The 27,298-nt window shown below is 55.6% G+C and overlaps 2 protein-coding genes across 6 annotated transcripts in view; one reads left to right on the forward strand and one right to left on the reverse strand.

Annotated features, from left to right (window-relative positions):
* Nucleotides 1-591: 591 nt before the first annotated feature.
* On the forward strand, nt 592-18,521 carry IDH2 (isocitrate dehydrogenase (NADP(+)) 2). Its single transcript, XM_046007581.1, has 11 exons — nt 592-793; nt 10,758-10,849; nt 11,687-11,852; nt 13,043-13,203; nt 13,290-13,433; nt 14,262-14,398; nt 14,590-14,741; nt 17,343-17,455; nt 17,611-17,708; nt 17,804-17,896; nt 18,198-18,521. Exons 1-11 carry the CDS (start codon nt 679-681, stop codon nt 18,280-18,282), a joined length of 1,356 nt encoding a protein of 451 aa, XP_045863537.1. The 5' UTR covers nt 592-678; the 3' UTR covers nt 18,283-18,521.
* Nucleotides 18,522-19,788: 1,267 nt separating this feature from the next.
* The window catches only part of ZNF710 (zinc finger protein 710), a 66,674-nt gene continuing 59,164 nt past the window's right edge, over nt 19,789-27,298 (reverse strand). For all 5 annotated transcript variants that reach the window (XM_046007575.1, XM_046007580.1, XM_046007577.1 and 2 more), the window contains exons 3-5: nt 26,779-26,970; nt 26,080-26,254; nt 19,789-22,460 (exon numbers count right to left, since the gene is read on the reverse strand). In XM_046007575.1, coding sequence (XP_045863531.1) covers nt 22,294-22,460; nt 26,080-26,254; nt 26,779-26,970 — 534 coding nt within the window. In that variant the 3' untranslated portion in view covers nt 19,789-22,293. The remainder of the gene's footprint in view (nt 22,461-26,079; nt 26,255-26,778; nt 26,971-27,298) is intronic.

Below are 27,298 nucleotides of genomic sequence, written 5' to 3' on the forward strand. Positions count from 1 at the left end.
GAGTCTGGCGGGGCTGAAGGACTTCGAGGATTAGCAGCTTGACCTTCTGATGAGAAGCAGAGGAGAGATTTCGGCTCCTGACTCGGGTCAGTCCGCACAACTCGTGGACGGGACCGGAGCATCCGCGAGCGCGAACTTGAGGAGAGCCGACGTGCCCGCGGTCCCAGTCCAAGAACACGGAACCCGCACTTGGTTCGTGCCACGGAGTCATGCCACGGAGTTTCAGCCCAGGCGACGCGAAGGGCGCAGGCGTTTGCTCACTTTGGGGGTTTAAGCTGATTTGTCAGCAACGGACACTCAGGTTTAAATAGGGCATCCCGGAGAGAGGGGCTTAGCCTCGTTGACAGGGGCCCTAGGCTCTCAGCTGCCGCCCAGCGCGCGGGTCCCGGCGGGTCTCTCCGCCTCTCGCGGCCTCCCCTTGGCGCCAATGGAAGCGCGCGCTGGGCGCTGGGGCGGGGTCCGGCTCGTGCGGGGTTGGGGGGGCGATGGAGTCCCGCCCCGGCCCCGCCTCCTCCCCGAAGAGGCCCAATCGGGTGGCGGCCTCCGGCAGCCCCGCCCCGCCCCTGCCCGCGCCGGGGCGCCCGGCAGGCCTGGGAGGCTCGCAACCAGGCAGCTGGGGGGCAGCACCGGCGCTCGCGTCTCGCCTGCCGCGCTCGGTCCGCTCGCCTGCTTGGCGGGATGGCTGGCTACCTGCGGGTCGTACGCTCGCTCTGCAGAGCCTCCGGCTCCGGGCCGGCCTGGGCGTCGGCAGCCCCGACGGGCCCCAACTTGCAGGAGCAGCCGCGGCGCCACTGTGAGTGCCACGAGGAGGGTCCGGGCGGGGCGCGCGCCGGGCACCGCGACGTGGCGGCCTCCCGGGCAGAGACCTGGGAGCCCGAGTCGGGACAATCGCGGGGCTGGGGACGGCGGGCTTGGCACACACACAAAGAGAGGGGGGCGGCGACGCGCTCCCCGGCCCCCGGCTCTCTGGCCGCGCCAGGCGCGGGGGTGGGGACTTGAAGGACGGTGGCAACTGGTGGCCCTGGCGCGGCCGGTCCTGCGGCCCTGCGCGGGCGGGGGTCCCGGGCCCGGAGGGTATCCTGCCTGCCCTGCGTCCCCGGGAGGGGGACAGGCCAGCCAGTAGGGGCCCGGAGCACCCGGCCCGGTGTTCCGGTGAGAGCGAGGGTCGCGGCGCGGGCCCGGCTCAGACAAAGGCGGGGAGGAGGCATCCACTTCCCCTTCCTTTGCAGCCGGGCGCTCCGTAATCCCTCCTCACTGTCAGGCCCGCGGCCGCTATTTTGGGAGCCTTTCACGCGACAGCTGGAGGAGCGTCCTTTTTATTTTCCCTATTGTTTGGATGACCCCCACCCCCCACCCCGCTCCGCTCCCGTCTCACTTAAGTCTCCATCCTGGGGCCTTTCCGCGGCCGGAGCTGCCTTTTCTCGCCGGCCCGCCCCTGCACTGCTCCTTGGCTCGCCCCTCTCTCCCGCCTGGGCAACTGGGCAGTTGGGCAGCGGCACCAAATATGCCACATTCCTGAATAGTTCCTCGCTGCTTCTGTGGCACTCTTAACATCCCGCTTAGGAGAGAAGACAGTTATCGGGTCAGAATAAGCAGGATTTAGCCTGAACCTCCATTACCAGCCTCGGCTGCTCCCCTCCCCCCCGCCGCCCCACCGTGGCATGTGGGCATTGGCCCGCACTGTGACTGTCCAAAAGTCAGGGAGACTGTGGGTCCCTTGGCCCTGTCTCTTGCCTGTTGCCACGGAAACCCCTTTCCTGACCTGGCCTACAGCCCCTCCGAGTGAGCCAGGACAGTAAGGAAGAGGGAGTGGGGCCCAGGAAGCCCGGCCTTACTGTTAGGGTAGGGTAATCTTTAACGAGTGTGGGAGCAGCTGACCAGAATTGAGGGGAGGGGGGATCGCTTGCCCGGTCCCCCCTTCTCCTGCCAAGAAGAAAGCGGCATTTCTGCTTTTGTACTTCTGGGATTTGTCTCTAAGTAGTCAGCCTTGCAACTCTCAAGGTTCCAGGTGCCCACAGGCCTCAAAACGGAGTTTCCCATATGGTACCAACTTTAGCAAAATAGAGTGGGAGTTAAAGACATTCTCCAGTTCTCCCTATTTCTCCCCTGCACTGATGGTAAGAAAGAAAGCTCTTTTAGTCGTAGGTCTTTCCAGAAGTCCCCAAGCCTTTGGTTTATTAACGGGGCCAATTCGTAGTATTTGAGCTGGACAAGAGATTCCAACTGGGCTTTCTGCTAGTTTGTTACCTGGCAGAGCTGCAGGAGACAGAATGATTTGGCATTCCCCTCGAGGACAAGGAAAGAATATATATTTTTTGGCTAAAACACTCCTGTGTCTTTGCTGCTCGGTAATTCCTGCAGGACTCTAGTTTTGCAATTCCTAGGCCTCCAGCGACTGCTGGTGATGGTTCCCATACTTTCTCGGCTTTTGGGAAAGAGGGTAGGCTCGGCCCAAGCACTCACGGGGAGAATGGTCTTGTCTGGCCTGCCTTACCTCCACTCCTCACCTGGGAACTTCTTGATTTTCTCATCCTACCTCTTAAACTTTTCAGACCTTGGTGACTTGCCCGTACGCTTAGATTTCAGGGAGTCACTTAATGATTGTTCAGAGTTCTGCAGACCCACCAGTGGAGGGATTTTGTTATTGTTTTTTAAAATTTTGTTTATTTATTTGAGAGCGAGAACAGGAGAGGGGGGAGGGTCAGAGGGAGAAGCAGACTTCCTGCTGAGCGGGGAGCCTGATGTGGGACTTGATCCCCAGACTCCTGAGTCCAAAGCAATTATCCAACCCACTGGGTCACCCAGGCACCCCCACTGGTGGAGTTATTATGTGTTCTCCGCTGAAGCTGGTTTCTCCGCTGAAGCTGGTTTCAGCCACAGCAGGTAGGACCACTGCTGCCCCATCAGAGGTATTTGGGGTGGGCATGTTTAGGCCTGGCAGGTTTAGAGAAACAGCCTCCAGGAGGCCTGGGGCCAGCCCTCCTATCCTCCCTGGGAGGCTGAAACCTGTTGCGCTGGTTCCGTTCAGGGTATGAGGTGCTGGACACTGCCCTCTGCTTCCTGGAAGCCAGGCTCTGTGACCTGCCCTGGAGTTGACACTAATGTAAATGCATGTTGAAAATGCCAGTGCGGGGACCCCTGGGTGGCTCAGCCCATTAAGCACCTGCCTTTGGGTCAGGTCATGATCTCAGGGGCCTGGGATCCATCAGGCTCCCAGCTCAGTGGGGGAACCTCCTTCTTCCTCTGCCCTTCACCCCACTCACTGTCTCTCTCTCTCTCTCTCAAATAAGTAAAATCTTTAAAAGAATATAAAATGCCAGTGGATTGCACATTTTAACACAGTGTAAAGTGTGAGCTTTTCCAGGGCAAGTTGCCCATTGCCTGGCAGAGATGGCACCCATGTACATTTGTGATGGTCTAGGGCCTGGGGTATAGCTCAGTGGTAGAGTATTTGACTGCGTTTGTGATGGTCTGGTGCAGTCTGCTGGTGAGAATTCCCCAGTCTCTGTGGCTGTGCATTCCAGGATGGGGGCAGGGGAGGGGAGCGGAGCGCATTTCATCCCAACAGGAGGCAAGGGCAGGGCAGCAATTTACTATAGACCAGATTGACTGTGACTTGACATTCATTTGTGACTTCAACAACTACTGTGTTCTCCTGTGGGTCAGGCACGGTGCACGGTGCTGGGGATCGAGCCAGGGGTAAGAGGCAAAGATTTCTGCCCTTGGGGAGCCCAAATTCTAGTGAAGGGACAGTCAGTAAAACAAGGCCAACGTTGGCTAGTGTGGTGTAGAGTAACAGGAGTTGCGGGGAACAAATGGCCAGGCACACGGGGAGCAAATCGGGGAACAAATCGGCCAGGCCAGTGTGCGAGGAAGTTTGGATGAGGAGGTTTGGATGGGACAGCAGGAAAAGACCTTGAATGAAGTCCTAAGGGAAGGAAGCAAACAACAGGCCATTTGTTCTTTTTTTTTTTTTTTAATATTTTATTTATTTGACAGAGAGAAATCACAACTAGGCAGAGAGGCAGGCAGAGAGAGAGGAGGAAGCAGGCTCCCTGCGGAGCAGAGAGCCCGATGCGGGGCTCGATCCGAGGACTCTGGGATCATGACCTGAGCCGAAGGCAGAGGCTTTAACCCACTGAGCCACCCAGGCGCCCCCACAACAGGCCATTTAGTTGTCAGGTGCCGAGACCACGCTGGAGGGGTCCACCTTCGCTTGAGGGAGGAGTGCCCGAGGCTGACTCGGAGTTAGGAAGGGTGGTTAGGAACAGATTAGGTCAGGCCTCGTGGGAGGCCTTGCATTTCCGAGGGCTTTGACCTTTACTCTGAGAGCAAGGGGAAGTTTTAGAGGGTTTTGAATAGATTTACATTAAACAGGAGTGCTCTGGCTTCAAGGTCTTTGTAGGAGGCTGGTAGTCCTAATCTGGCAAGAGTTGGAGAAAAGAAAACAGAGGGAAGGACCACTGGGGGGGGGGTGGTGAGAAAGGCTTGGATTCCGGATGCATTTTGAAGGAAGAGCCGCTCACCTTTGCTGATCTTAGCTTCTCTGCTGATTGCAGCCAAGGTGGGGAAGTGGTAAAGCACTCACTCTTCGGGGCGGCTGTCTGGGGACAGAGAGACCTTCGGCTTTGAGTTTGGAGCGGCAGGCCGATCTCGAACCTGGGGACAGGCTTTGAAATCCTTACTTGGTTTTGGGTGCTAGCGGTCCAGATGGGGAGGAGAATTGGCCTACTGGGCTGCCTGTGGCTGCTGTAATTCCATCCCGCACTCTGGCCAAGAGGATAGCGTACAGGATTGCATGGTGGCTGGCCCATGCGCTCTGTTCCTTGGATTTCAGATCACTTGTCATCATTGTCTCCCAGAGAGGGCCAGATGCTAGGGGTGTCTCTACCATATTGGCGGAACCACACACCAAGTCTCCCAGCTCCGATGCCTTGGGGCGCACGTCCTTGGAGGGTAGGTGATAGGCCTGGAATGAAGGAGAAGCTGTGCCCTGCACAGCCCATCCTAGCTGTGGGTGAGCGCCAGCTCTGTGTGGGGAAAGCAACTCATGCTTCAGGAAGAGAACTGGGGGGCGCCTGGGGGGCTCAGTGGGTTGAGCGTCTGCCTCTGGCTTGTGACATTCCAGGAGTTCCTGGAAATGCAGGGTCAGGCTCCCTGCTCACGGAGGAGAGCCTGCTTCTCCCTCTCCCTCTGCCACTCCCCCTGCTTGTGCTCTCTTTTTCTCTCAAATAAATAAATAAAATCTAAAAAAAGAAAAAAGAAGAAGAGACTGGATTTTTATGTAAAATCTCCTGGGTTGTCTCTCCCCCCACCCCACCTCCCATGGGTTTAAATTTTTAAAAACTTAAAAAATCTCATTTCTTATTTTGTATCGCGGTAAACAACCACACAACAAAAATCTCCATCTTGACCACTTTTAAGAGTGCAGTTCGCTAGTGTTAAATACTTTCACATTGTTGTACAACCAATCCCCAGAGCGCTGTAATCTTGCAAAACTGAAACTCTGTACCCGTTAAACAACAATACCCCACCCCCTCCTCCCCCCAGCTCCTGGCAGTCTCCGTTCCACTTTCTGTTTCTATGAATTTGACTACTCTAGGTACCTCCTGTAAGTAAAAATAAATAAATAAATAAATAAATAAATAAAGATAGATAGATAGATAGTGACTGGCTTCTTTCAGTCGTCATAATATGCTCCAGGTTTATCCCTGTCGTAGCTTGTGTCAGCATTTTCTTAATTTTTAGGGCTGAATAGTCCATTCTCTATATACACATTTAAAAAATAGTCTGTTTAGGATCGCCTGGGTGGCTCAGTGCGTTAAAGCCTCTGCCTTCGGCTTAGGTCGTGATCCCAGGGTCCTGGGATCGAGCCCCACATCGGGCTCTCTGCTCCGTGGGGAACCTGCTTCCCTTCCTCTCTCTCTCTCTTCCCCCCTCTCTGCCTGCTTGTGATCTCTCTGTCTGTCAAATAAATAAAATCTTAAAAAAAAAAAAAGTCCATTTGAAATTTGTTGACCTTCTGAGTAAGGTACAGGAATTGGGAAAAGCGTGGGCAGTATGGTTATTAATTCCTTGCGTATTTATTACTGCTTCTAATTTCTAGTAAGTTACCTCTGAGGTGTGTTACTCACAGCTGGATCGAAAGTGTTTGGGATGTAGCGGCGCTGTCTAAGTACTGCACATGATGAGTCTGCCGGCCGTCCCAGGGGAAACGGAGATTGTGGAATTTGAACCAAAAGAACTTGAGCGGCAAAAGCTGTTGATGTAGCTCCAGATCCCATCCATCGCCGTCAGAAACCCTGGCGGCCCTTCCTTTTTTAGCTTCCGAGCCCGTCCATTCACATTTGAGTGGTGGGGACCCCAGTCTTGGAGAAACTTGGATTTAGGAACATTGTTGTTTTTTTTTTATTTGTTTATTTGTTTATTTACAGCATAACAGTGTTCATTGTTTTGGCATCACACCCAGTGCTCCATGCAGTACGTGCCCTCCCTAGGAACATTGTTTAACGTTTGGAGGGACGTTTCTCTTAACCTTCCTGCCTTCGTTTCCAGAGTCGTCTTCTCTCCGAGGCTCATGTCATATTTTGTTCATCCGTTCGTTCCTTGACAGACATTTGGGTTGCTTCCGCCTCTTGGCTGTTGTGAATAATTCTGCTGTGGACAGGAGTGTACATGAATACACAAATATCTCTTGTATATGAGTGTACAAATAATCTCTTTAAGACCCTGCCTTTTTTAAAAAAAATATTTATTTGACAGAGAGAGATCACAAGTAGGCAGAGAGGCAGGCAAAGAGAGGGAGGGAAGCAGGCTCCCCACTGAGCAGAGAGCCCGATGCAGGTCTCGATCCCAGGACCCTGGGATCATGACCTGAGCCGAAGGCTGAGGCTTTAACCCACTGAGCCACCCAGGCGCCCCAAGACCCTGCTTTTAATTATCTCGGATATATATCTAGAAGTGGGATTGCTGGATAGTGTGGTAATTCTTTTCTTTTTAATTCTTTTCTTTTTCTTTTTTTTAAGGGGGGAAGGGCAGAGGGAAAGGGAGAGAGAGAATCCCAAGCAGGTTTCACACCCAGAGCAGAGCCCAAGCACCCCCCCAACTCCATCTCACCACCCTGAGATCAGGACCTGAGCCGAAATCAAGAGTTGGATGCTTAACCGACTGAGCCCTCCGGGGGCCCCTGGACAATATGGCCATTCTATCTTTAATTTTTTTTTCCTATCTTTAATTTTTTGAGGAACCATCATACTGTTTTCCATACTGTTGCAACATTTCCATTCTTACCAGCTGTCTTACACAGGGTTATGGTTTCTCCACATCCTCACCAGCACCTGGTGTTTTCTGTTTGGGGGGGAGGTTTGTTAAGTTAGTTTCTTTTTTTGATAGTAGCCATCCTCGTGGGTGTGAGGTGGTGTCTCATTGTGATTTTCATTTGGATTTCCGTAATGATTAGTGCTGTGGGGTGACTTTTCATATGCTTATTGGCCATTTATATATCATTAAAAAATATATTTTATTTATTTATTTGACAGAGAGAGAGAGAGATCACAAGTAGGCAGAGAGGCAGGCAAAGAGAGAAGGGGAAGCAGGCTCCCCATCCAGCAGAGAGCCCAATGTGGGGCTTGATCCCAGGACCCTCGGGATCATGACCTGAGCCGAAGGCAGAGAGGCCCAACCCACTGAGCCACCCAGGAACCCCCCATTTATGTATCATTTTTTTTTTAAAGACTTTATTTATTTATTTATTTGACAGAGAGAGATCACAAGTAGGCAGAGAGGCAGGCAGAGAGAGTGAGAGGGAAGCAGGCTCCCTTCAGAGCAGAGAGTCGGACGTGGGACTCGATCCCAGGACCCTGAGATCATGACCTGAGCCGAAGGCAGCGGCTTAAACTACTGAGCCACCCAGGCGCCCCAATGTATCATTTTTTAATAAATACCTATTCACGTCCTTTGCCCATTTATTAATTGTTTTTTTGCTGTTGTTGTTGTTTGAAATCACCTGATTTTAAAACCTTGGTCACCAATTAATATATTTTTAGAAACCCTGCCTGAGCAGTGTCTTTTTTTTTTTTTTTAATTGTTCATGATTTTGTAATTGTTGGTGGTTTTATTTTATTTTTTAAAGTAGGCTCCATGCCCAGTGTGGGGCTTGAACTCACAACCTTGAGATCAGGAGTTGCGTGCTGCACTGACTGAGCCACCATGTGCCCCAAGCCTCTGCTGCTTTGCCTCCCATGGCTGCTCCCATCTCTGGCAAGTGTGCCTTTGGGGAGGCTCTACTTGTGACTTTTTTTTCCCCTTAAAGATGTATTTATTTGATAGAGCAAGTGAGAGAGCATAAGCAAGGGGAGCGGCCGACAGAGGGAGAGGGAGAAGCAGGGTCTCGGCTGAGCAGGGAGACCGGTGTGGGGCTCGATCTCAGGACCCTGGGATCATGACCGAAGCCGAAAGCAGGCGCTTAACCCACTGAGCCCCCCAGTGCCCCACTCCTGCCTCTGTTAATAGCCCCTGCTCGCTTCTCTCTCCATCTGTAGGTTTCTCCTTACATACTCACTCCTTGAGGCCCGCCACTGTTAGATTTTTCTCAGTGTTTCAGGAAGAGGTACTTAACACCGTGTTGTAAATAAGTGGGCCGTGTGTTCTCTGAGGGTTTGACACCTGCCGGCACAGCGGGGAGGGCTGCCCGCTGTGATCTTGACATTGAGCCCTGGGTGCAGGGTGTCCACGGCTCACAGGTTGCTGTGTCTGAAACCCAAAACTTGAGTGGAGCCCCGGTGAGGCTGAAACCTTTAGGACTGGCCCCAGATGAATTCTCCTCTGGGATTATAATTATGGCAGGTTCAGTACAGTTAAAAAAAATCTTCATTCGCTCTCATGACATTAACTCTTAAGAGATGCTCTTAAAAACTAAGCTGGCGGGGCTCCTGGGTGGCTCAGTGGGTTAAGCCTCTGCCTTCGGCTCAGGTCATGATCTCGGGGTCCTGGGATCGAGCCCCGCATCGGGCTCTCTGCTCAGCGGGGAGTCTGCTTCCCCCCTCTCTCTCTGCCTGCCTCTCTGCCTACTTGTAATCTCCATCTGTCAAATAAATAAATAAAATCTTAAAAAAAAACCCAAAACTAAACTGGCTGTGCAATAGCCCAGTAGACTTTTTGCAGGTCCTAAAGCCCTTTTATACTCAAGCTTTCAAGCAAGAACGGTGGAGGAATTTTTTAACTTGGGTCCAAAGGCCCCTTCGTGTCCTGGAAGGGGTGGTAGATCGCTGCCAGCCAGCTTCGTCTGCCTCGTTCTCTAGGGAACGGAATGTTTGGAGTCTGTGTTTGCTCTCTGCTTCTCTGCATGTGACCCACGAGGGTGTCCAGAGCCGCTCTTCAACCAGAGACCTGGGATCTAGCCTGACTTCTGACACAAGCCACACTCCCTGGGTCTCATTTTTCTTCCTAAATAATCTCTCCCATTCTTTTTAGGTTGAAAAAAAAAAATCTGTTTGCATATCCTTGGGAGATTATTTTTAGATTAAAAAAAATCTGTGCACATCTTTGGAAAGTGAGTCATTTTTGCTGCACATAATTCACCTTTTTCTCGGTGGGCTGGGCATGTCAGCATGAGTCACACGCTGGTGTGTGTTGTAGGACAGTGATAGGCTTGCGGTTGTGGGGTTTTGGTCACTTCTGTTTGAAAGGTGCGTAGGTGGTCCTGCTTGTTTAGTCTGAGGCCTGCTTTTCAGAGATTTCTTTCCCTTGCTGGCCACCCAGCAGTGGTCACTTCTGATGTTTTTAAGTGAACATCCTGGTCCCCTCTTGGGACTTGCTGTGTAATCTCTGGTGAGGCGGAAGACCCAGAACAGTGTCTGTAAGGATTGTGTGCAACGTAAGAGTCCGTGGGCCCTGAGTGAGGGCTGAGGCGGCTGCTGGGGACAGAGCCCCACTCTCAGGTGTCCTCCTCCTGCCTGAGCTTTCTGGTGACAGAGGCCCGACTGTAGATTTTACACAGACCCGCTTGCCTGACTCTGGAGGCCCTGCTTCCCTGGCTGTGGGCAGAGGGACATGCTGGAACAGGGTCCCTCTCTGTCTGCTACAGGCTCAGGTTCATCGAGCTCTCCCTCCAGGTAGCCTGCACTGATTGAAGGTGGGCAGTTTCCTTGAGTTTTCTTTGGAATTCACTGCTCCGACTGTTGGTTTGTCTCGTGAGTCAGACTTTTCCTTGGAGAGCCTCCCCCGGCTTCTCTCGTCCTGTACCATCTCCCTGGACCTTAGATGCTTCTCTGACAGGACTGGCCCCCCTGAGCCAGCCTGGCTCGAGGATTCTGAGTTCTGTTCCAGGTGCCCTAAGCCTATGCTTTGCATGGATTTCGAAAGGTGTGAATCCTGGATGTGTTGTCTTCAAGCGGTGGAACTGGGGGAACGGGGTCGCAGTGGCTCATAGGTGTCCCTCCCTGACTTGCTGCTGGACGGGGTGGCCCCAGCTGGCTGTTAGGCTCTGTGTTGGTCTCTGCTGCCTTCAGATCCCAGGGCAGAGGGTCTGATGGGCCAGGCTGGCAGCCTGCTGGCCAGTCCTGGGCAGCCATCCTGGGCGGGGGAACCCAGACCCCCCAGGTAGCTGGGGAGCTGCTCCTGTGGAGGGGGAGGGAATGTGGGTAACGGGGTCCTGGCTGACACTGCTCCCTCCGGTGAAGGGCAGGTCCTGCCAGGTAGGAGAAGGTCCCCCCGCCAGCCTCCCTAGAGCTGTGATCGCTGTGTGTGCCTGGTTCCAGATGCCGACAAGAGGATCAAGGTGGCGAAGCCGGTGGTGGAGATGGACGGTGACGAGATGACCCGGATCATCTGGCAGTTCATCAAGGAGAAGGTAGCCCCTCCCACAGCGGGTGGCTCTCCGCAGGGCTCCTGATCCCTGTGACAGCCCCCGGGGCTCACCGGCCACCCTGGTGGGCAGCCGCAGCCCCGTTTCCATCCTTCCATCCACCTTGCTGTCATGTCCACACCACGCGTGGTTTTCACGATGCCGGGCAGGCGCCCGTCCTCAGCCATCTGTCTTGTGCGGGTGCCGAAGCCCGCATGTTTTCCAGAATGGGCGCACACTTAAGGCCCATCCTGTATGGTGTCTGTCTTGATGCCCCACAGTCCGATGTGCGCTCTCAAGGGAGTGGAAAGAGCAGGCCGGTGTGCTCCTCTTTCTCAGCGGTTCAGGGATGTTATCTGGGGTCAGGGTCGTGGTGTGTCCCAACAGCAGTGCATCTGAGCCATCATGGCAGATGGCTCCCAGCATGGCTGCCGGGCTTCTCCAGAGTCTCCGTGGTCTGGATCCGCCTGGAGAGCTCGTTTTCCATGTGAAGACCCCTGTCCTGTATTGTGTGTGTGTCCATAAGAAGAAGGTCGAGAATGGCCACTTCTGAACGGGGGAAGAAGAGGGAACCCACTGTATGGAGAAATCTAGATCCATGTAGAGTTGGTGGGGCCATCACAGTCCGTGCTAGGGGCTGCAGCCTGGTCCGCTGGCCTCTTTCCAGAGAGCCCTGGCATCCTGACAGCTTCCGCCTGGCCCCTCTGAGGAATGGCTGATCCCACGCCCCTGCCATACTGTCCCTTCCCTCATCCTGCCCTTCCTGGCTGTCCTGTGCTATGGCCCTCACAAGCTCCGGAGACACACACCCACTGATGCCTTGCCCCGGTCATCTGTCCCTAGCTCATCCTACCCCATGTGGACGTCCAGCTCAAGTATTTCGATCTGGGGCTCCCACACCGTGACCAGACCAACGACCAGGTTACCATAGACTCGGCGTTGGCCACCCAGAAGTACAGTGTGGCGGTCAAGTGTGCCACCATCACCCCCGATGAGGCCCGTGTGGAAGGTGTGAGGGTGTGGGGTTGGGTGGGTTGGGGCAGTGGGGGCTGTGCCATGAGCCGATCTCCCTGCGACAGCCCAGGGGACAGGGGAGCCCTAGGGGTTCCTACAGATGAGGCTGGGCGGGGGGGGGTGGTGCTCCCAGGCCCGTGGTGTTTATGCTGTGCTGTGTGGCTCTGGCTGGGGTAGGGGTCGTTGGCGATAGCGAGGAGGAAGTTCATGCTGACGCTGTTATAGTAAGGACAGGCTCTCTGGGAAGCCTGCCCCTCTGGCCTTCTAGACTGTTCCGCAGGCAGGTTTACGGAGACACTGGGGGGCCACCCCTGTCCAGCAGAGTGCTCTGTGTCAGGCTTGTATCCTTGAGAGCCTCAGGGCTCTCTCTCTCTGGCTTGTATCTCACCACCGTCTTAGCACCACAGCTCTGTGGCCAGGAAAGGTTCTCAGAGAGGTGCCCTCACCAGGCTTGGACTGGCTGTTGGGCCCAGGTTCTGGGGACCACTTTCAAGGGTTCCATGAACTCAGGGACCATTGTGTGGACAAAGGGGCCAGGTTTGGAAAATTCGAGAAAGAGTGGCTTAGGGGTTTGCAAAACTCTTTCTCTCTTGCTATATCCTGCAGTGTGAGGGCTCTGGGAGGAGGCATTCAAGGCCCATTTCCAAATGCCCCAGAGCTCCTCCTGTCTTTCAGGTGGAAACCCGACCATAGGCTATTGGAATCATCTTAGCGTGAAGCTCTTTTTGCAGTTTTTCTCTTACTTCTCCGGAGTCCTGGGATTTACGCATCCCTGTTTTGTGGACAAGGAAGTAGGGAGTCACCCTCTTAGTAATGTGGCTGGACCCGGTGGCTGGAATGGCACGTCCGCAGTGCGGCCAGTTGCTGCCGCGTCAGAGCGTGATGTGGGAAAAACGGCAGACGCTAGCCATTTCTAAGTTTATTTAATTGCCCAAAGGCTAAGTGTTTTAGCAATCATTTCATTTTTCAGCTCAGGTTAAGCCTCTTGCATAAAATTCACAGCTTGAGGCGGTGGAGTTAGACCCAGAAGCCAAGAAATCTGATCCCACAGCCCGCGCACATTCGTATCCCAGACTGCCCGGGCCGACTCCCAGGGCTCCCGCCTGGTTGCGTTCTTGCGGAGGGTTCGGATTTTGGTTGGAAAGTAGGGGCTGCAGCGGGGCCACTTTGACTCTGTCCTCACAGAGTTCAAACTGAAGAAGATGTGGAAGAGCCCCAACGGGACCATTCGGAACATCCTCGGGGGGACCGTCTTCCGGGAGCCCATCATTTGCAAAAACATCCCCCGCCTGGTCCCGGGCTGGACCAAGCCCATCACCATCGGCAGACACGCCCATGGCGACCAGGTGGGTGCCTGGCGAGGGTGGGCTCGCACTGGCCGGGGCATCCTCACCCGGACCCCCTGGCCTGAGCCGCGCTCTCTTCTCCGCAGTACAAGGCCACGGACTTTGTGGTGGACCGGGCTGGCACGTTTAAGATCATCTTCTCCCCGAAGGACGGCAGTGGCGCGAAGGAGTGGGAGGTGTACAACTTCCCCGGCGGCGGCGTGGGGATGGGCATGTACAATACCGACGAGGTGAGGCCCCCACGCGGCTCCTGAGCGCGCCCCTCCCCGAGCCTGGACCCCTCTCGGGCCGCTGCGGACTGTGGGTTCTGACTCCCTCAGCGTCCGTGGCCGAGGCAGGTGTGAGGCCTGTGAGCACATGCAACCAGGACACGTTCAGGGGAACCCGCGGTGTGCCTGGGGCGGAGTGGGGCGGGAAGACTCCTGCTTAGCGAGCTGCCCGCTCCCCGACTTTCTGTGCTCTTTCTCCCGACACACTCCCGGGGGCACGTTAGTTGCCAGAATGGTTGGCTTAGCCAACTGGATAAGCGTTTTTTCCCTTCCCCAGCTCTTGGCTTTCATGTCGTCCATGGTTGCCCTCATTCTCTGGCTGCGAGGAAGTGGCCACAAGGAACCCCAGGCTTGTCCCCTGCCAACTCCGTTGCCCTATCGGAAAAGAGCCTTTTTGTTCATGGTTCTGGCAAGGGTGCCAGGCCTGGTCACAGGACCACCTCCGAGCCCATCATGGAGGGCTCCGAGAGGATGAGCCCGGACACCGGTCCACTCTAGAGACAGGCAGGTGGGCGAGGGGAATGAGACCCACCCAGCCCTATGGTCTAAGAACTGGGGAGAGGAGGGTAGTTTCCCAGAGCAAACTTGAGGGGCTGCTTTCTTCCAGAAGTCGGAAGGAGGCTGCTGGGCCAGTAGAAACAGCTGCTGCTCACTCCAGGCTGTCGGGGCGGGTGGTGTGGAGGGAAGGGATGCCATTCCAGGGGTCGGGCCTGGTGCACAGCGACCAGAAAGGGCTGACCGTCCCCAGGCTGGGGAGCACAGCAGGGACCTCTCTCTCTCCTCCTGCAGTCCATCTCGGGTTTCGCGCACAGCTGCTTCCAGTACGCCATCCAGAAGAAGTGGCCGCTCTACATGAGCACCAAGAACACCATCCTGAAAGCCTACGATGGCCGCTTCAAGGACATCTTCCAGGAGATCTTTGAGAAGTAATAGCCTCTCACTTTATTGCTCCCTAAGGATTCCACAGCCTTTCTTGCCTGTTCCCCCAGCCCTCAGCCTACGGGGTGGGGGTGAGGGGCACCGTCCCGGTGCATTTGGCTCAGCTCTGAGCTTGCGGGGAGAGCCCCAACCTGTCAGCCTCCTGCCCTCTCCCCACAACAGGCCCTTTTGCTCCCAGGCACTACAAGACTGACTTTGACAAGAATAAGATCTGGTATGAGCACCGGCTCATTGATGACATGGTGGCTCAGGTCCTCAAGTCTTCGGGCGGCTTCGTGTGGGCCTGCAAGAACTATGACGGAGATGTGCAGTCGGACATCCTGGCGCAGGGTACGCTGGGAGCATCGTTCCCCAAGGGGGTGGGTTGTTGGTCTTCTCTGGCTGTGGGATTTTTCAGACTCTTTTTGTAGGAAACTTCTCTAGAGTGTCCCCGATGGCTCGTTGCAGGGTTTCCCATGGCCAGCAGGGGGCAGGAACTCTCTGACATCTGAGGGAGGAAGGCTTCCCAGATTAGGTTTGGACTAGTGCATTACTAAGGCTACTGTTACAGAGAAGGGAGAACACAAGAATTCAAGTTCTAAAGGACTAGGTGTGTCAGCTTTGAGGTTGTTCCTGTCCATGGGCCAGGTGACTGTGGCTCCGGGTTTGGGCTGGGTTTGGCTCCGGGAGAAAAATGGGATTGAGTACAGCCGGGTGCTTTTTGAGGCACAGAGAATTCATTTTGCACAGTAAATCTGTTGGATGCTGAGTTTTGGGGAAGGTGGCAAAGCCCCAAGCCCTGGAATGTCTTATGAGACAAATTGGATTGCAGCAGGAGTGTGAATGAGGCCATCAGATAGGTAGCTCTGGGAGTCCACAACACGGGAAGTACAGAGAGGGAGGAGAAGCAGGGTTACAGGAGATAGGCTGAAGTCTAGCTCCTGATAAGGAGGAAAGTGAACTCCACCCAGGTTGTGAGGAAAAAAGCCTAGGAGCCCGATGTTCTATAAAAACCTTTGGCTTTGTCTCTGCCTTCGGCTCGGGTCATGATCCCAGGGTCCTGGGATCGAGCCCCGCATCGGGCTCTCTGCTTAGCGGGGAGCCTGCTTCCTCTCTCTCTCTCTGCCTGCCTCTCTGCCTACTTGTGATCTCTATCTGTCAAATAAATAAATCTTTAAAAAAAACAAACAAACAAAAAAAAAAAACCTTTGGCTTTGTTATTTCCGTAAGTGCAGTGGTGATCCTCTTGCTAGAGCAATTCCTATCTAGGATGGAAGGATGAAAAGACATAGCAGACAAGAGAAAGGCATGCAAGTTACCCTTAAGTAATAAGGAATTGGTGAGTGTGAGGGTCCAGTAAACACCGAGAAGAGACACCCTCCCCTCAACACACAGACATTCTTAGACAACTAATTTCCCTTTTTTTTTTTTTAAGATTTTATTTATTTATTTGACAGAGAGGGAGAGATCACAAGTAGGCAGAGAGGCAGGCAGAGGGAGGGGGGGGAAGCAGGCTCCCTGCTGAGCAGAGAGCCCGATGAGGGGCTCAATCCCAGGACTCTGAGATTATGACCTGAACCGAAGGTGGAGGTTTAACCCACTGAGCCACCCAGGTGCCCCCCCCCGCCTTTTTTAAAAAAGATTTTATTTATTGGGGCACCCGGTGGCTCAGTCGTTAAGCCCTGCTCAGTGGAGAGCCTGCTTCTCCCTGTCCCTCTGCTGCTCCCCCTGCTTGTGCTCTTTCTCTCTTGCTGTCTCTGTCCAATAAATAAAATCTTAAAAGAAGTTTTTTACTAATTTATTCATTTGAGAGAAAGTGAGAGAGTACAAGTGGAATGGGGGGCAAGGGGATGAGTAGAGGGAGAGGGAGAAGCAGGCTCTCCACTGAGCAGAGGACCTGACGTGGGGCTCCATCCCAAGACCCCAGGATCATGATCTGAGCCGATGGCAGACTCTTAACTGACTGAGCTGCCCAGATACCCCTTAGACAACTAGTTTTCTTAAAGAAGTTTCTCACTTTTTGGGGACGCCTGGGTGGCTCAATTGGTTAAGCATCTGCCTTTAGCTCTGGACGTGATCTCTGGGTCCTGAGATCGAGTCCTGCATCGAGCTCCCTCCTCAGCAGGGAGCCTGCTTCTCCCTCTGCCTGCCGCTCCTCCTGCTCGTGTGTGCGCTCTCGCTAGCTCTCTCTCTGACAAATAAAATAAAATTAATAAAAAATTTTTTTTATATGTTTTTGGCATTTACTCATTTATTTATTTGACAGAGATCACAAGCAGGCAAAGAGGCAGGCAGAGAGAGAGGAGGAAGCAGGCTCCCCACAGAGCAGAGAGCCTGATGCAGGGCTTGATCCCAGGACCCTGAGATCATGACCTGAGCCGAAGGCAGAGGCTTTAACCCACTGAGCCACCCAGGCGCCCCAATAAAATTTTTTTCACTTTTTTCTAATTCTGGGGACTTAGAATTCTTATTTTGGTGCCACAGGGTGCTTTCGAACCCCAGGAGACCTTGACCATAGAAAGGTTGACATCTGGATTTGGGGAGATTTGGAAATAAGTCTAAACTTTAAAGTCACCTAAAAGAGCAGTGGATGAAAGTGAGGGTTGTGCGGTGGTCTACTCTGCTTGGACGGGCTGTTCGGTTATGAGCCTGGCTCGGGGGAGGGGTGGGGGGATGGAAGTCTTGGGGTCTGGGGCCCTGGGAGGTCACAGGCTTGGGGACACCTGGCGGCGGGGACACAGATGTATGTTCACAGGCTGAACACCCGCTGCCCTGTGTGGGGCTCCGGAGACCCACGACAAGGGTAGACAAGGCCGAAACGGGGGGCTGTCGTCCCAGGGACCATTGGGCGTCCTGAGCTGAGAGGCAGCTCCCAAGCAGGAGGGCAGATGGGCCCAGCCCAGTGGTCTGCGGAGTGGTGTTGGCACTGAAAGGAGGGCCTTTCCCATACAGGCTTTGGCTCCCTTGGCCTGATGACGTCTGTGCTGGTCTGCCCGGACGGGAAGACCATCGAGGCCGAGGCTGCTCATGGAACCGTCACTCGCCACTATCGGGAGCACCAGAAAGTGAGTGGGAAGACTGTGGTCACATCCGCTTCTACCCCAGGGAAGCTGGGTCTGGCTTGTCAGTCTGGGGGCGGGCACCTACATCCAGGTGGCCCCCTTGTCGGCTGCCTTGGCTCCTGAGCCCCCTGTGACCCCTGCCCCGCCCCCCCCCCCAGGGCCGGCCTACCAGCACGAACCCCATTGCCAGCATCTTTGCCTGGACACGTGGCCTGGAGCACCGGGGGAAGCTGGACGGGAACCAGGACCTCATCAGGTGAGCGGAGCCGGAGGGGGCCCTGAGCTGGCCCAGGGCGGGATCCGGGCCCAGGCTGTGTAATCCAGGGCCTCACTCTGCCCCGCCGCCTGCAGGTTTGCGCAGACCCTGGAGAAAGTGTGTGTCCAGACAGTGGAGAGCGGAGCCATGACCAAGGACTTGGCGGGCTGCATCCATGGCCTCAGCAAGTGAGTGGCCTGTGGCAGAGGGCGGGGCTGGCCTTCGGGGACCTCAGGGCTGGGTGGGGAGAAGCCCACCTTCCCGAGCTTTGCCCTCCCCTTCCATACGAGCACTCATTCAACTCCAGAGCACTCATTCAACTCCAGGCGGCGGTGGGCTCTAGGCGGCCTCTGACAGGTGGCCCGGGTGCACCGCTCCCTGCGGGCCCCAGGGGCAGCGCCCCTCCCCCCACCAGGTTCCTGAGCCCCGGCTCTGCCCTGGAAGGCCTGGCGGGAGCTGTTCCTCACGCGAACCGTGTTCTCTCGGCAGTGTGAAGCTGAACGAGCACTTCCTGAACACCTCCGACTTCCTGGACACCATCAAGAACAACCTGGACAAGGCTCTGGGCCACTAGTGGGGGCTGGGCCGGGCCGAGCTGGCCGCTGAGTGACAACCCCCCCCTGCCTCAGGCCTTTCTAGGGGACATTTTTTATAAGCAAGACGTTTTTAATATCTTTGTGTTTCCCCTCATGGTGATGTGAGGGAACAGCGTGTTTTACCTCAGCCCGTCAGTGTGTTTTGCATACTGTAATTTATATTGCCCTTGGAACACACGGTGCCACATTTAGCTACTAAAACAGCTCTTCACAAAAATCGGCTGCTGTGTTTGTGCCCGGGGGAAGGAGGCCGCCCAGCCCGGGCCCTGGAGACAGAGGGCCTCCAGGGCTGGCAGGTTCTACCCAGGACGGACTGGGACGCCGCAGGCCTGTGTCCTGGGCCTCCATCCGTCAGGGGCCACCTCGAGGGGAGGGGACAGGCGGCAGCGTGAGCGTCCCGTATTCCCTCAGAGCTACCTGATGAGCCGCTGGGACTCGGGGCGTGCAGGCCTGTGGGCTCCCTGGAATGACCTAGCACAATCCTGTTACTGTACCCTCGTCTCTGCTTTGGGATTGCCGTCACTTCCCGTGAGATTTTGGTTTTTGACTTTGTTGGTTCTAACCTCGACGTCTCCAGACCTCTTTCTGTGGCTTTTTCTTGGTCTGCAAAATGGGTCCCACCCAGCAGCTGCCCCTGCGTCCCCTTCACGGCTACCTGGGGCTTGGGGCTCAGACCTGGACTGGGTGGGGGGCCCACGCAGTCTAGACCACTGGATCCCAGACTCAGGTTCATCTTCAGTGTTCTTTGGCAAAACCGGAAAGGTAAGATTATCAAGTTGCCGTAAAGCTGGAGAGATCTGTTGGAAGGGCTGGCTTTCATGCCAGGATTGCATTCGACTTAGTGTCTGGTCCCCTTCACTTGCTACAATAAATACTTGGCAACCCAAAGTCCATTTCCCCAGTCTCGGGGGGACTCTCATGGCTCCTGACAGTGGACAGTTGGGACCTTGGGGGCCCGGAGATGGGCTCTAGCCCCGACTCGCTCCAGTGGCCTCCATCTGGTCAAGGGACTACTTAACTCCCTTCGCCAACCCCACCGAACTCCCAGGGCTGTAGGAGGAAAGCTGGTGTGCTAGCCCAGCTTAGGCCCATCTCCTGGGGCAAAGTGCAATGGTTCTGGCCCTTTCTTGCCCACAAGGAGCTGGCAGCCTCCGAGTGCAGTCTGGCATCGTGAGCTGGCTTCGGTCCTGGTGCCCTGTTGGTGGGTCAGGAGGGGAAGCGGCTTTCCTCTGCAGGTGGTGGGAATTCTGGGGCCTGGGCCCTTGGCTCTTGGGGGACTCTGGGAGCAGCTCCCGGTGGGCGCCTGGCCCTTGCAGGTGGCCGTCCCCAGTGAGGCAAAGGATGGTCTGGGTTTCTTCCCCTCCTTGGAGAGAGATCCCCCTGCTGTGCGGGGTTTGGGAAGTCTTGTTGGGGGTTCCTTGCGGGGGAGGGGTAAGGACCGAGTCCTCAAGAACGAGGGGAAGAAGCACTCACAGTCACCTCGCTAAAGAATATTCATTTATTTATAATTATTGCTAAGTAAACTTCTCTTTTAAACAGGAACATAAAAACACAGTAGGGCTTTGCACAAGTGTAATTTCTAAACAGGTGGTTTGTACACGCGTGAAAATAAGTTAGGATGGAATTTGTCCAGGAGTTTCCAAGTCACCCAAGAGGCCGCGTGCGCGCGCCTCTCTTGGAAGGTCAGGGGAGGGGTGAGGACAGGAGCCTTTCCGAGACCACCCCCCAGCTCAGGTGTGTGAGTTGTGCTGTTTCCTTCTCTTCGCTTTGCCCGGGTCCAAGGCACAGGGCAGGGGGGGCGTTCAAGTATCGAACCTCGCAGAGGGCCGGTGCTGATGGCGGGGCTCGGGGAGGAAAGGACAGCCCCACCCTGGGGGCCAGACCTTCTCCCTTGGGTTTCCACGACCAAGGCCACTGCACTGGCAGGAAAGAGGAGGAGGAGGAGGTACAGGGTTCTTTTTGGTACCAGGGGAGAAAGACGTTGTGGGAAGAGGTAGTTTGCAGGGGTGAGGCTTCTGCTCAGCAGGAGAAAATGTCTTCTACAGTGACGGGGTCACTGCCACCTGAGGGTCATCATGGCGGGCACCTGGGGGGCCGGGGAGAGGGCCTCGGGGTTCTGGAGGGGAAAGGCTCCCGTGAGCCCCCAGCCCTCTCATCCGCTGCCTCTTAGCGGGAGGTTTAGCAGAGAAGGAAGGGGCACCTGGCTGCCTGCTCCCGAGGCCACCTTGTCCTCCCCTCAGTCCTGATCACAGCCACCCTGAAGCCTGGCTTGGTCCTTCACTAAGGATACAGCTTTGGGGGCAGCTGCATTTCTGGCTGGTCCTCCCGTCCGCCCCGGCTGTTACCCCTCCTTTCCTTGTTTCCGGGCTGAAGTTGGTGGCTTCACCTCCTTCGCGGCTTTGGGGACAGCCCCGCCTGCCCCTCCCCACTGAGGCCTCGGGAGGCGAGTGGGCAGGAGTCCGGGTGCCCTAGCGGTTCCTGAATGTGCTACTTCATTGCCCCTGGCGGCCTGTCTTCAGTTCCCGGGGCGGGAGCTGGCCTGGGGACAGAGGCCAGGAGAGCGGGCAAGCGAGGGAGCGAGCCGCGGGCTGAGCAGAACCAAGCGGCTCCCGCCACTGGTACCGCACGAGTCACTGGCTGGAGAGGCCGGGCAGGGGCCAAGGGCCTGCCCGGCTCGGCCTCCCGCCTCCCGCCCCGGCCCCGAGGCTCCCTGCCTCCCTGCCGCAGCCCGTCCCCTCCGCGCCGGAGCCCTGCCCCGCCAGCCGCCCGCTCGAGGTTGGGGAGGCACGAAGCACACACAGCGCAGGAGGGAGCTTCCATTTGGAAAAAGAAAATGATCTCCATCAGAAAAGAACAGGTGACACAGAAGTGGAAAGGAAAAAAAAAATAAATTACCTTCAAAATACCCCATTTGCTCAAAAAAAATTTTTTTTTTCTCTATGGTCTTCATTTTCTTTTTAACTAAGTGGCTCTTCTTGGGAACCTGTTGACTCTTGGCTGTCCGCTTCCTCAACACGGATACTTGTCAATGATACAGCACCCCAGCCACCCCCAGGTGGTCCTGGGCCGCCTCTGAGGACAGCCCCTCTCGGTCCCCTGCCCCTCACCCGAGGGGCCTCCGTCTGCTTAGCCAGTGCCCAGCCAAAGGCACGTCCCTGCTCTACTCAACGTCGGGGGACCCTGGTGCAGTGACCCGTCCAGCGAGGAACTGGATGACAACTGCTGAAATCTACTTTAGGGACACCCACTTTCAAACTGCTGGACGGTGGGGGCCTTTGGGGGGGGTTGGCTGGGGAGGACACCGGCTGGGGGCTGGGCTATACCCCGCTTTCCCGAGGCCAGGCCGGGCTGCATGCATGCCTGGCTCCGGAGAGCGTGGGAGGCACCAGGAGGTAGAAGGCAGGGGGTCCTGCCTGGCTGTTGACCGATGGGGTGGGGAAGGGGGCTCTGGGGCCAGAGCGTTTCCCAGCCCAGGGCCTGGTTGGGAGGATAGGGCAGGGGTGGGGCGGGCAATGCTGACCAGCACAGGAGCTCAGACATCCCTAGAGGCAGCAGTTGGTGGGGAAGGGAAACAAGGCCAGGCTCAAGTTCTGTCTTCAGTGCCAGACCGGAGGGAGCTATCAGGAGGCCCCGCCCACACCACTGCCCCAGCTCTGTGGGGCCTGGACAGACCCGAGGACCTGGGCCCTAGTGTCCTGGCCCCAGATGGCCCCCGCCAGCATTTTTCCCCACTCTCCCACAGCAGCAGGCCAGGGCGACCTCCTTCCTTCCCCAGATGCCTGGGGCCTGTGCCTGGGTCACAGCTGAGGCCAGTACAGTCTCCATTTGGTCTACAAGTCCCTAGTGGTGCAAACGACTCGGTGGGAGGGGAGGAGGGCTGAGGACAGTGGGGCAGTAGCTTCTCCGCTGCGGGAGGGGTGGCCCGCAGCACGTGGGTCTCCCCCCACGTCCCCCGCCCTCCCCGCCCCCTCTGGACGGCCCAGCTTGTGCTATAGCACGTTGTAGTAGGCCATCTCCTTCATGGCCTGCTCGGTGAGGACGCTGGCCTCCGCGCTGCTATCCACACCGGCGTAGGCGTAGGCGTTCTCGAAGTCCTCCATCTCCTGCTGGCTGTCGAGCTCGGAGGGGTCAGTGCCCGTCAGCTCCATCATGGGGTCTGCAAGACAGGGGCACAGTTAGGCCCGGGGGCCGCCTCCCGGGAAGAGCCAGTCACTTCTACATGGACGCCGAGGGCCTTTGTCAAGAAAGGACTTCCTAGTCATTGCTTCCAGAGGATTCTCCACGGCTTCTCTTCTTTCCTGTGCCAGGAAGCCCCAGACTTCTCAGATGTGTCACCAGACCAGAGCGCTAAAGCTGGGGAGGGGGGCGTGGGGAAGGGGGAGCGGTGCAGGCTTGGCCTTGAACTCTCGTCTGCCCTCCTATGCATCCTCTGCAGTGTCCCATTGGTCCCCTTGGCCACATGAGAGCCTGCTGCTCTACATCATGTTTACACACTCATTTAGCCCCTACTGCATACCGGGAACTTTCCAAACATTGTCTCCTGAACGCTCACAGCAATCCCAGGGGAGGAGGCCAGAAGGAAGTTCAGAGAGGTTAATCAACTTGCCACAGGGCACCCAGCTTTTGTTTTGATCCACTGTGCTGCTCTGCCTCAAACGGCCGCGGAGGGAGCCCTTTCTAACTTTTGGCTTAGTGTTTTAAACCGGCTCCACCCAGTGGTCTCCCAGGGCCTTACTCTTCAAGGACAAACACCCAAGGTAGGTCCACAGAGATGCACGAGGCAAAAACTCCAAGAGGCCTCTTGTAATTTAGTCAATTTGAAATCTTACTATAAAGTTCTTAGCCTCAGAACAAAAGCCAGATGGAAAGCTTCACAGAGGTGGCCCAGGGCTGCCTTCTGTCAGAGGCAGGGAGGGAAGCCTGGGGTATGATCTGGGGACCCTGGGAAGCTGGCTGGCAAGGACTGGGGCTGAGCCCCAGGGCACCTAGGAGAGGTGATGTGTTTTGGGGACAAAGAGACCCCGGTCAAGAGGGTGGCCCTAACAAGTCTAAGGCAGGGTTTTGGCACAATTAACATTTTGGGCCATAATTCTTTGCTTTGGGGGGAGGCGCTAGGATGTGCATGGTATGATGGCTAGCAGTTTCCCTCATCTCTATCAGCCAGATCCCTGGTCTCTATCCCTGTAGCCTCACCGCAGGTACGCAACCAAAACTGTCTCTACACTTGGCCAAATGTCTCCAGGGGGCAATCTCATCCCCAGCTGAGAACCAGTGGTCTAAGGGCAATTCTGTCCCTTGCCAACGAGTGGTTCAGGAATGAATTCAGGCCAGTGAATCATGAGGAGAGGCCTGCTTGTGAATTTTTTGAATTCACACAATTCTCATCAGTTTCATAGAGCAAAGGGAAGAGGCTCTTATTTTCCCACTGGTTGTGCAAAGGGAAAGAAGAGCAATGGCAGCCATCTTGTGACCATGAGGAAAATCAGAGCTAATGCTGTGAACAGACAAAGGGAGCCTCGCCCTGGTGTCATTGTTGAGGGGCTCAATCAGCCAACTCTGAAGACGGCTGGGATTTCAAGTCCTTTGCGAATCTATTTCTATTATTGCTTACGTCAGTCCGAGTGTGGCAGGTCTACTAGGCATGCCCAGAGCATCTGACCTACCATGAGTCTTCCTGACTTTATAAAACAAGGTCAGTGGTCTGAAATCTTAAAGACACTAGGCTGTGTCTTCCTGAAAATCCTAGTGCCATACCATCATATAATGCAGTTGATTAAACATTAAAAACAAGCTAATAGCATATCATTTTTTACAAGGACATTGAGCCATCTCCCAAATTAGAGTTCCAGTTTATTGGATGGTTCCATCTAGAATATACACTGCCTCCCTCCTGCATCAGTGTGAAGCCCGAGCTTTTTGGACCAAGGTTGTATGTGAGAGGCGGCTGGCTCGGGTCCCAGCCATTCCAATGCCAATCACTCCTTTACTGCCTGTCATCTGGAGCAGTCAGGAAGAAAGCAGTCCTATGCACCCCTGGTTACTGACCTCAGACAGAAAGAGTGTGTGCCTTCACCATCCCCTGGGAGCAACGTGTGCAGGGACAGCTGTTTCCAAAAGGACAAATTCTGCTCTGGTCCCTCCTGGTTGGGTTAGGTGCATGGCAGGTCTGCTAGACTGTGGCTGGTCAGACCCTAGTACACACTGAATTATCTAAAGTGCTTTAAAGTGCTGATCCCAGGCCATATGCCAGATCACTTACGTCGGACGCTCTGGAGTTGGGACTCAGGCATCAGCATTTTAAAAATTCCCCAGGTGCTTCCGATGCATGGCCAAGTTAGAGAATCAGACCTTTAGAGTCCAGATCAAAGGTTCCCCAAGTGAGGTCTCTGACTGGCAGCTTTGGTATCCCCTAAGAACTTGCTGGAAATGCAAATTCTGCAACCCTACCCCAGACCTACAGATTCAGATGCTCTGGGAGTGGAGCCCTGCCATTTGTTTTACCAGATTTCCAGGTGATTCTAATGCAAACCAAAGTTGGGGCTTCTAAAACTCGACTGTGCGACAGATCGCCCTGGGATCGTTTTTGAAATGCAGATTCTAATTCGGCAGGTGTGAAGGAAGGCTGAATCTGCAGTTCCAGCAACATCTAAGGCGATGTTGATACTGTTGGTTCTCATACCACATTTTGAGTTGGAAGGGGCTGCACAGAGCACGTCCGTGCAGCTAATGGGGTTGCACCTTGCTCACAAGAATAGAAAACCGAGGGCATCCGTTTCTGCCAGAAAACCCAGGCCACTCCCTGGTTAGCTGCTGCAAAACCAAGTTAGGGTGCCCGCGGCCATCCCCCAACCTCTGACTGACTGCCAGCGAGTAATGCCAACCAGGCAGGTTAACTCACCCGTATTGTTCCCTGCTACTTGGTCTGAGAAGGCATGCCAGACAGTCAGCTAGCTCCAGACCGCCCAGGGAGCCTTTCCGAGGTGACATCAGCTTTTTCTTCCAGTAGAATCTCTAAAGTCTCTCCTCCCCTCAATACGACAGAGAGACTAATGTTCTTCCACGACTGATGAGTGTGGAGGGCACAGGCTGTCGCTCACACTTAGGGAGCAGAGGTGAGGCTCCTCCTCTGAGTGCGTGGCCTACATCATCTTTGGCAAGCACCATGAAAAGTGTGACGGATTGTAGTTACGCTTTTTGCCTTGGCCACTGGGAAGCTCAGAGCTCTCCCCAGGGCTTGTCCACACACCCTCCCATAGTTGGGACTGGGACCTCACCCACCTTCTCTCATCTCTCCGGCTGCCCTTTCCCCTTTTGTTATTTCCTTTCCCAGCCAAGCGTTTCTTTTAAGTCTCACTGTCACAGTCATATAAGTGTCTGTCCTCCCCCCAGGCCCAAGTGTTGTGATCCTCCCTGAATTACTTAACTTCTCTGTCCTTCCGTTTCTGCATCTGTAAGATGGGTATGATTAACAGAGCCACACTCCCCTGTGGAGCCCCTGAGTTAATAAAGGCCTGGCACACAGTCAGCAGTCAATCAATAGTGGTTAGTATTTTTATTTATCATAGTTTACGTGAGCCCGCTGAAGTCCTCTGAAGAATACATACACGCCCCATCGCCAGCACCACCTTCCACAGCGCCTCCCCGCCAGCCCGCAGCCCAGCCCAGTGAGATCTCAGGCCTGGCCAGCCTCCCCCCGCCCCTGATTGGACAGGAGGCTCCCGAGTGAGCCGTGATAGGACCGCTCCGGCACCGCCCACTGTGCGTGGCCCACCCACCTTGGCTGTCCAGGCCGATGTCCATAACACCGTGCTTGACCTTCATGTGCCGGCTCAGGTTGCCCTTGAGGTTAAACTTGCTGGAGCAGTAGGGGCACTTGAAGGGCTTGCTGCCCGCGTGCAGGTGCATGTGACCCAGCAGGTTGTACATGCGGTTGAAGGACTTGCCACACACCTGCAATACGCCGACTGGGCATCAGGAGTCTTCGGGGGGCCGCCCCTCCCCCACCCCCAGCCGCTCCCACCTCCCTGCTGGGGCTTGAATCCCATTCGCTATGGACAGTGCTCATCTGTCCTTTCCTAGGTGGCCAACCCCAGAGCCTGAGAGTCATAGAACCAAGCCACCTCTTGCTGGTCACTGCTCCACTCTACCGGAGCCAGAGTTACCAGAAACCCAGGGCTGGGGTCTCCGGCCACACTGAGTCCCATGCCTGGGCTTCTCCCCTCTGGCTGTGCCGCGACCTTCACCCCCTCCCCACCTTCCAAAAAAATACAACCTCAACAGCATACAGGCTCTGAACACCATGACCCACAGTGACCCCCCCCACCCCCGCCCGCAACCCTGAGCCTACGCATTTTCACCCCAAACTGGGCTCCCCCCTGCTTGGTCAGCTCTGGGGAGGTCCCAGCTGCCCCGGTCATGCCGACCCAGGGCTGCCCGTGGGGACGTCCCGCCCAGGGACCCCGACAGCCGCGAACCTTGCATTTGAACGGCTTCACAGGCGAGTGTACAATCATGTGGGTCTTGAGGGTCTGCTTCTGCACGAAGGTCTTGAAGCAGATGTGGCACTGGTAGGGCCGGACGCTGGTGTGGATCAGCATGTGCCGCTTCATGTTTGCCTGCAGGGTGAACTCCCGGCCGCACACCTCACACTTGAACTCCTTCACGCCCTGGAGGGGGCGGGGGGGGGGGGGAGATGATGCCCACGGCTTCTAGAAGAGTGCGGGTGTGTGCGGGGGTGGGGGCAGCGTCTGAGTGTATGCACGGCTTCCAGAAACCGACTTCCTGGGGGTGTTCAGGAGGGGTCCCACTCGTGGAAAGCCACTGGGAGAATGTCGGGACAGGGCCACCGACTCCAGAAAGCCTTCCGGTTCCTGCCCACACACCTGCTGTCTCCTGCCCACCTGGGCAGGTATATCTCTAGGTTTGCCCCAAGGCAAATGTGTTTACTCGTTCATTCGTTCATTCAGTCGTTCATCCAGGAACCATCTACTGGGC

This window comes from Meles meles, chromosome 6 (assembly GCF_922984935.1).
Source record: "Meles meles chromosome 6, mMelMel3.1 paternal haplotype, whole genome shotgun sequence".
NCBI classification, from domain to species: Eukaryota; Metazoa; Chordata; class Mammalia; order Carnivora; family Mustelidae; genus Meles; species Meles meles.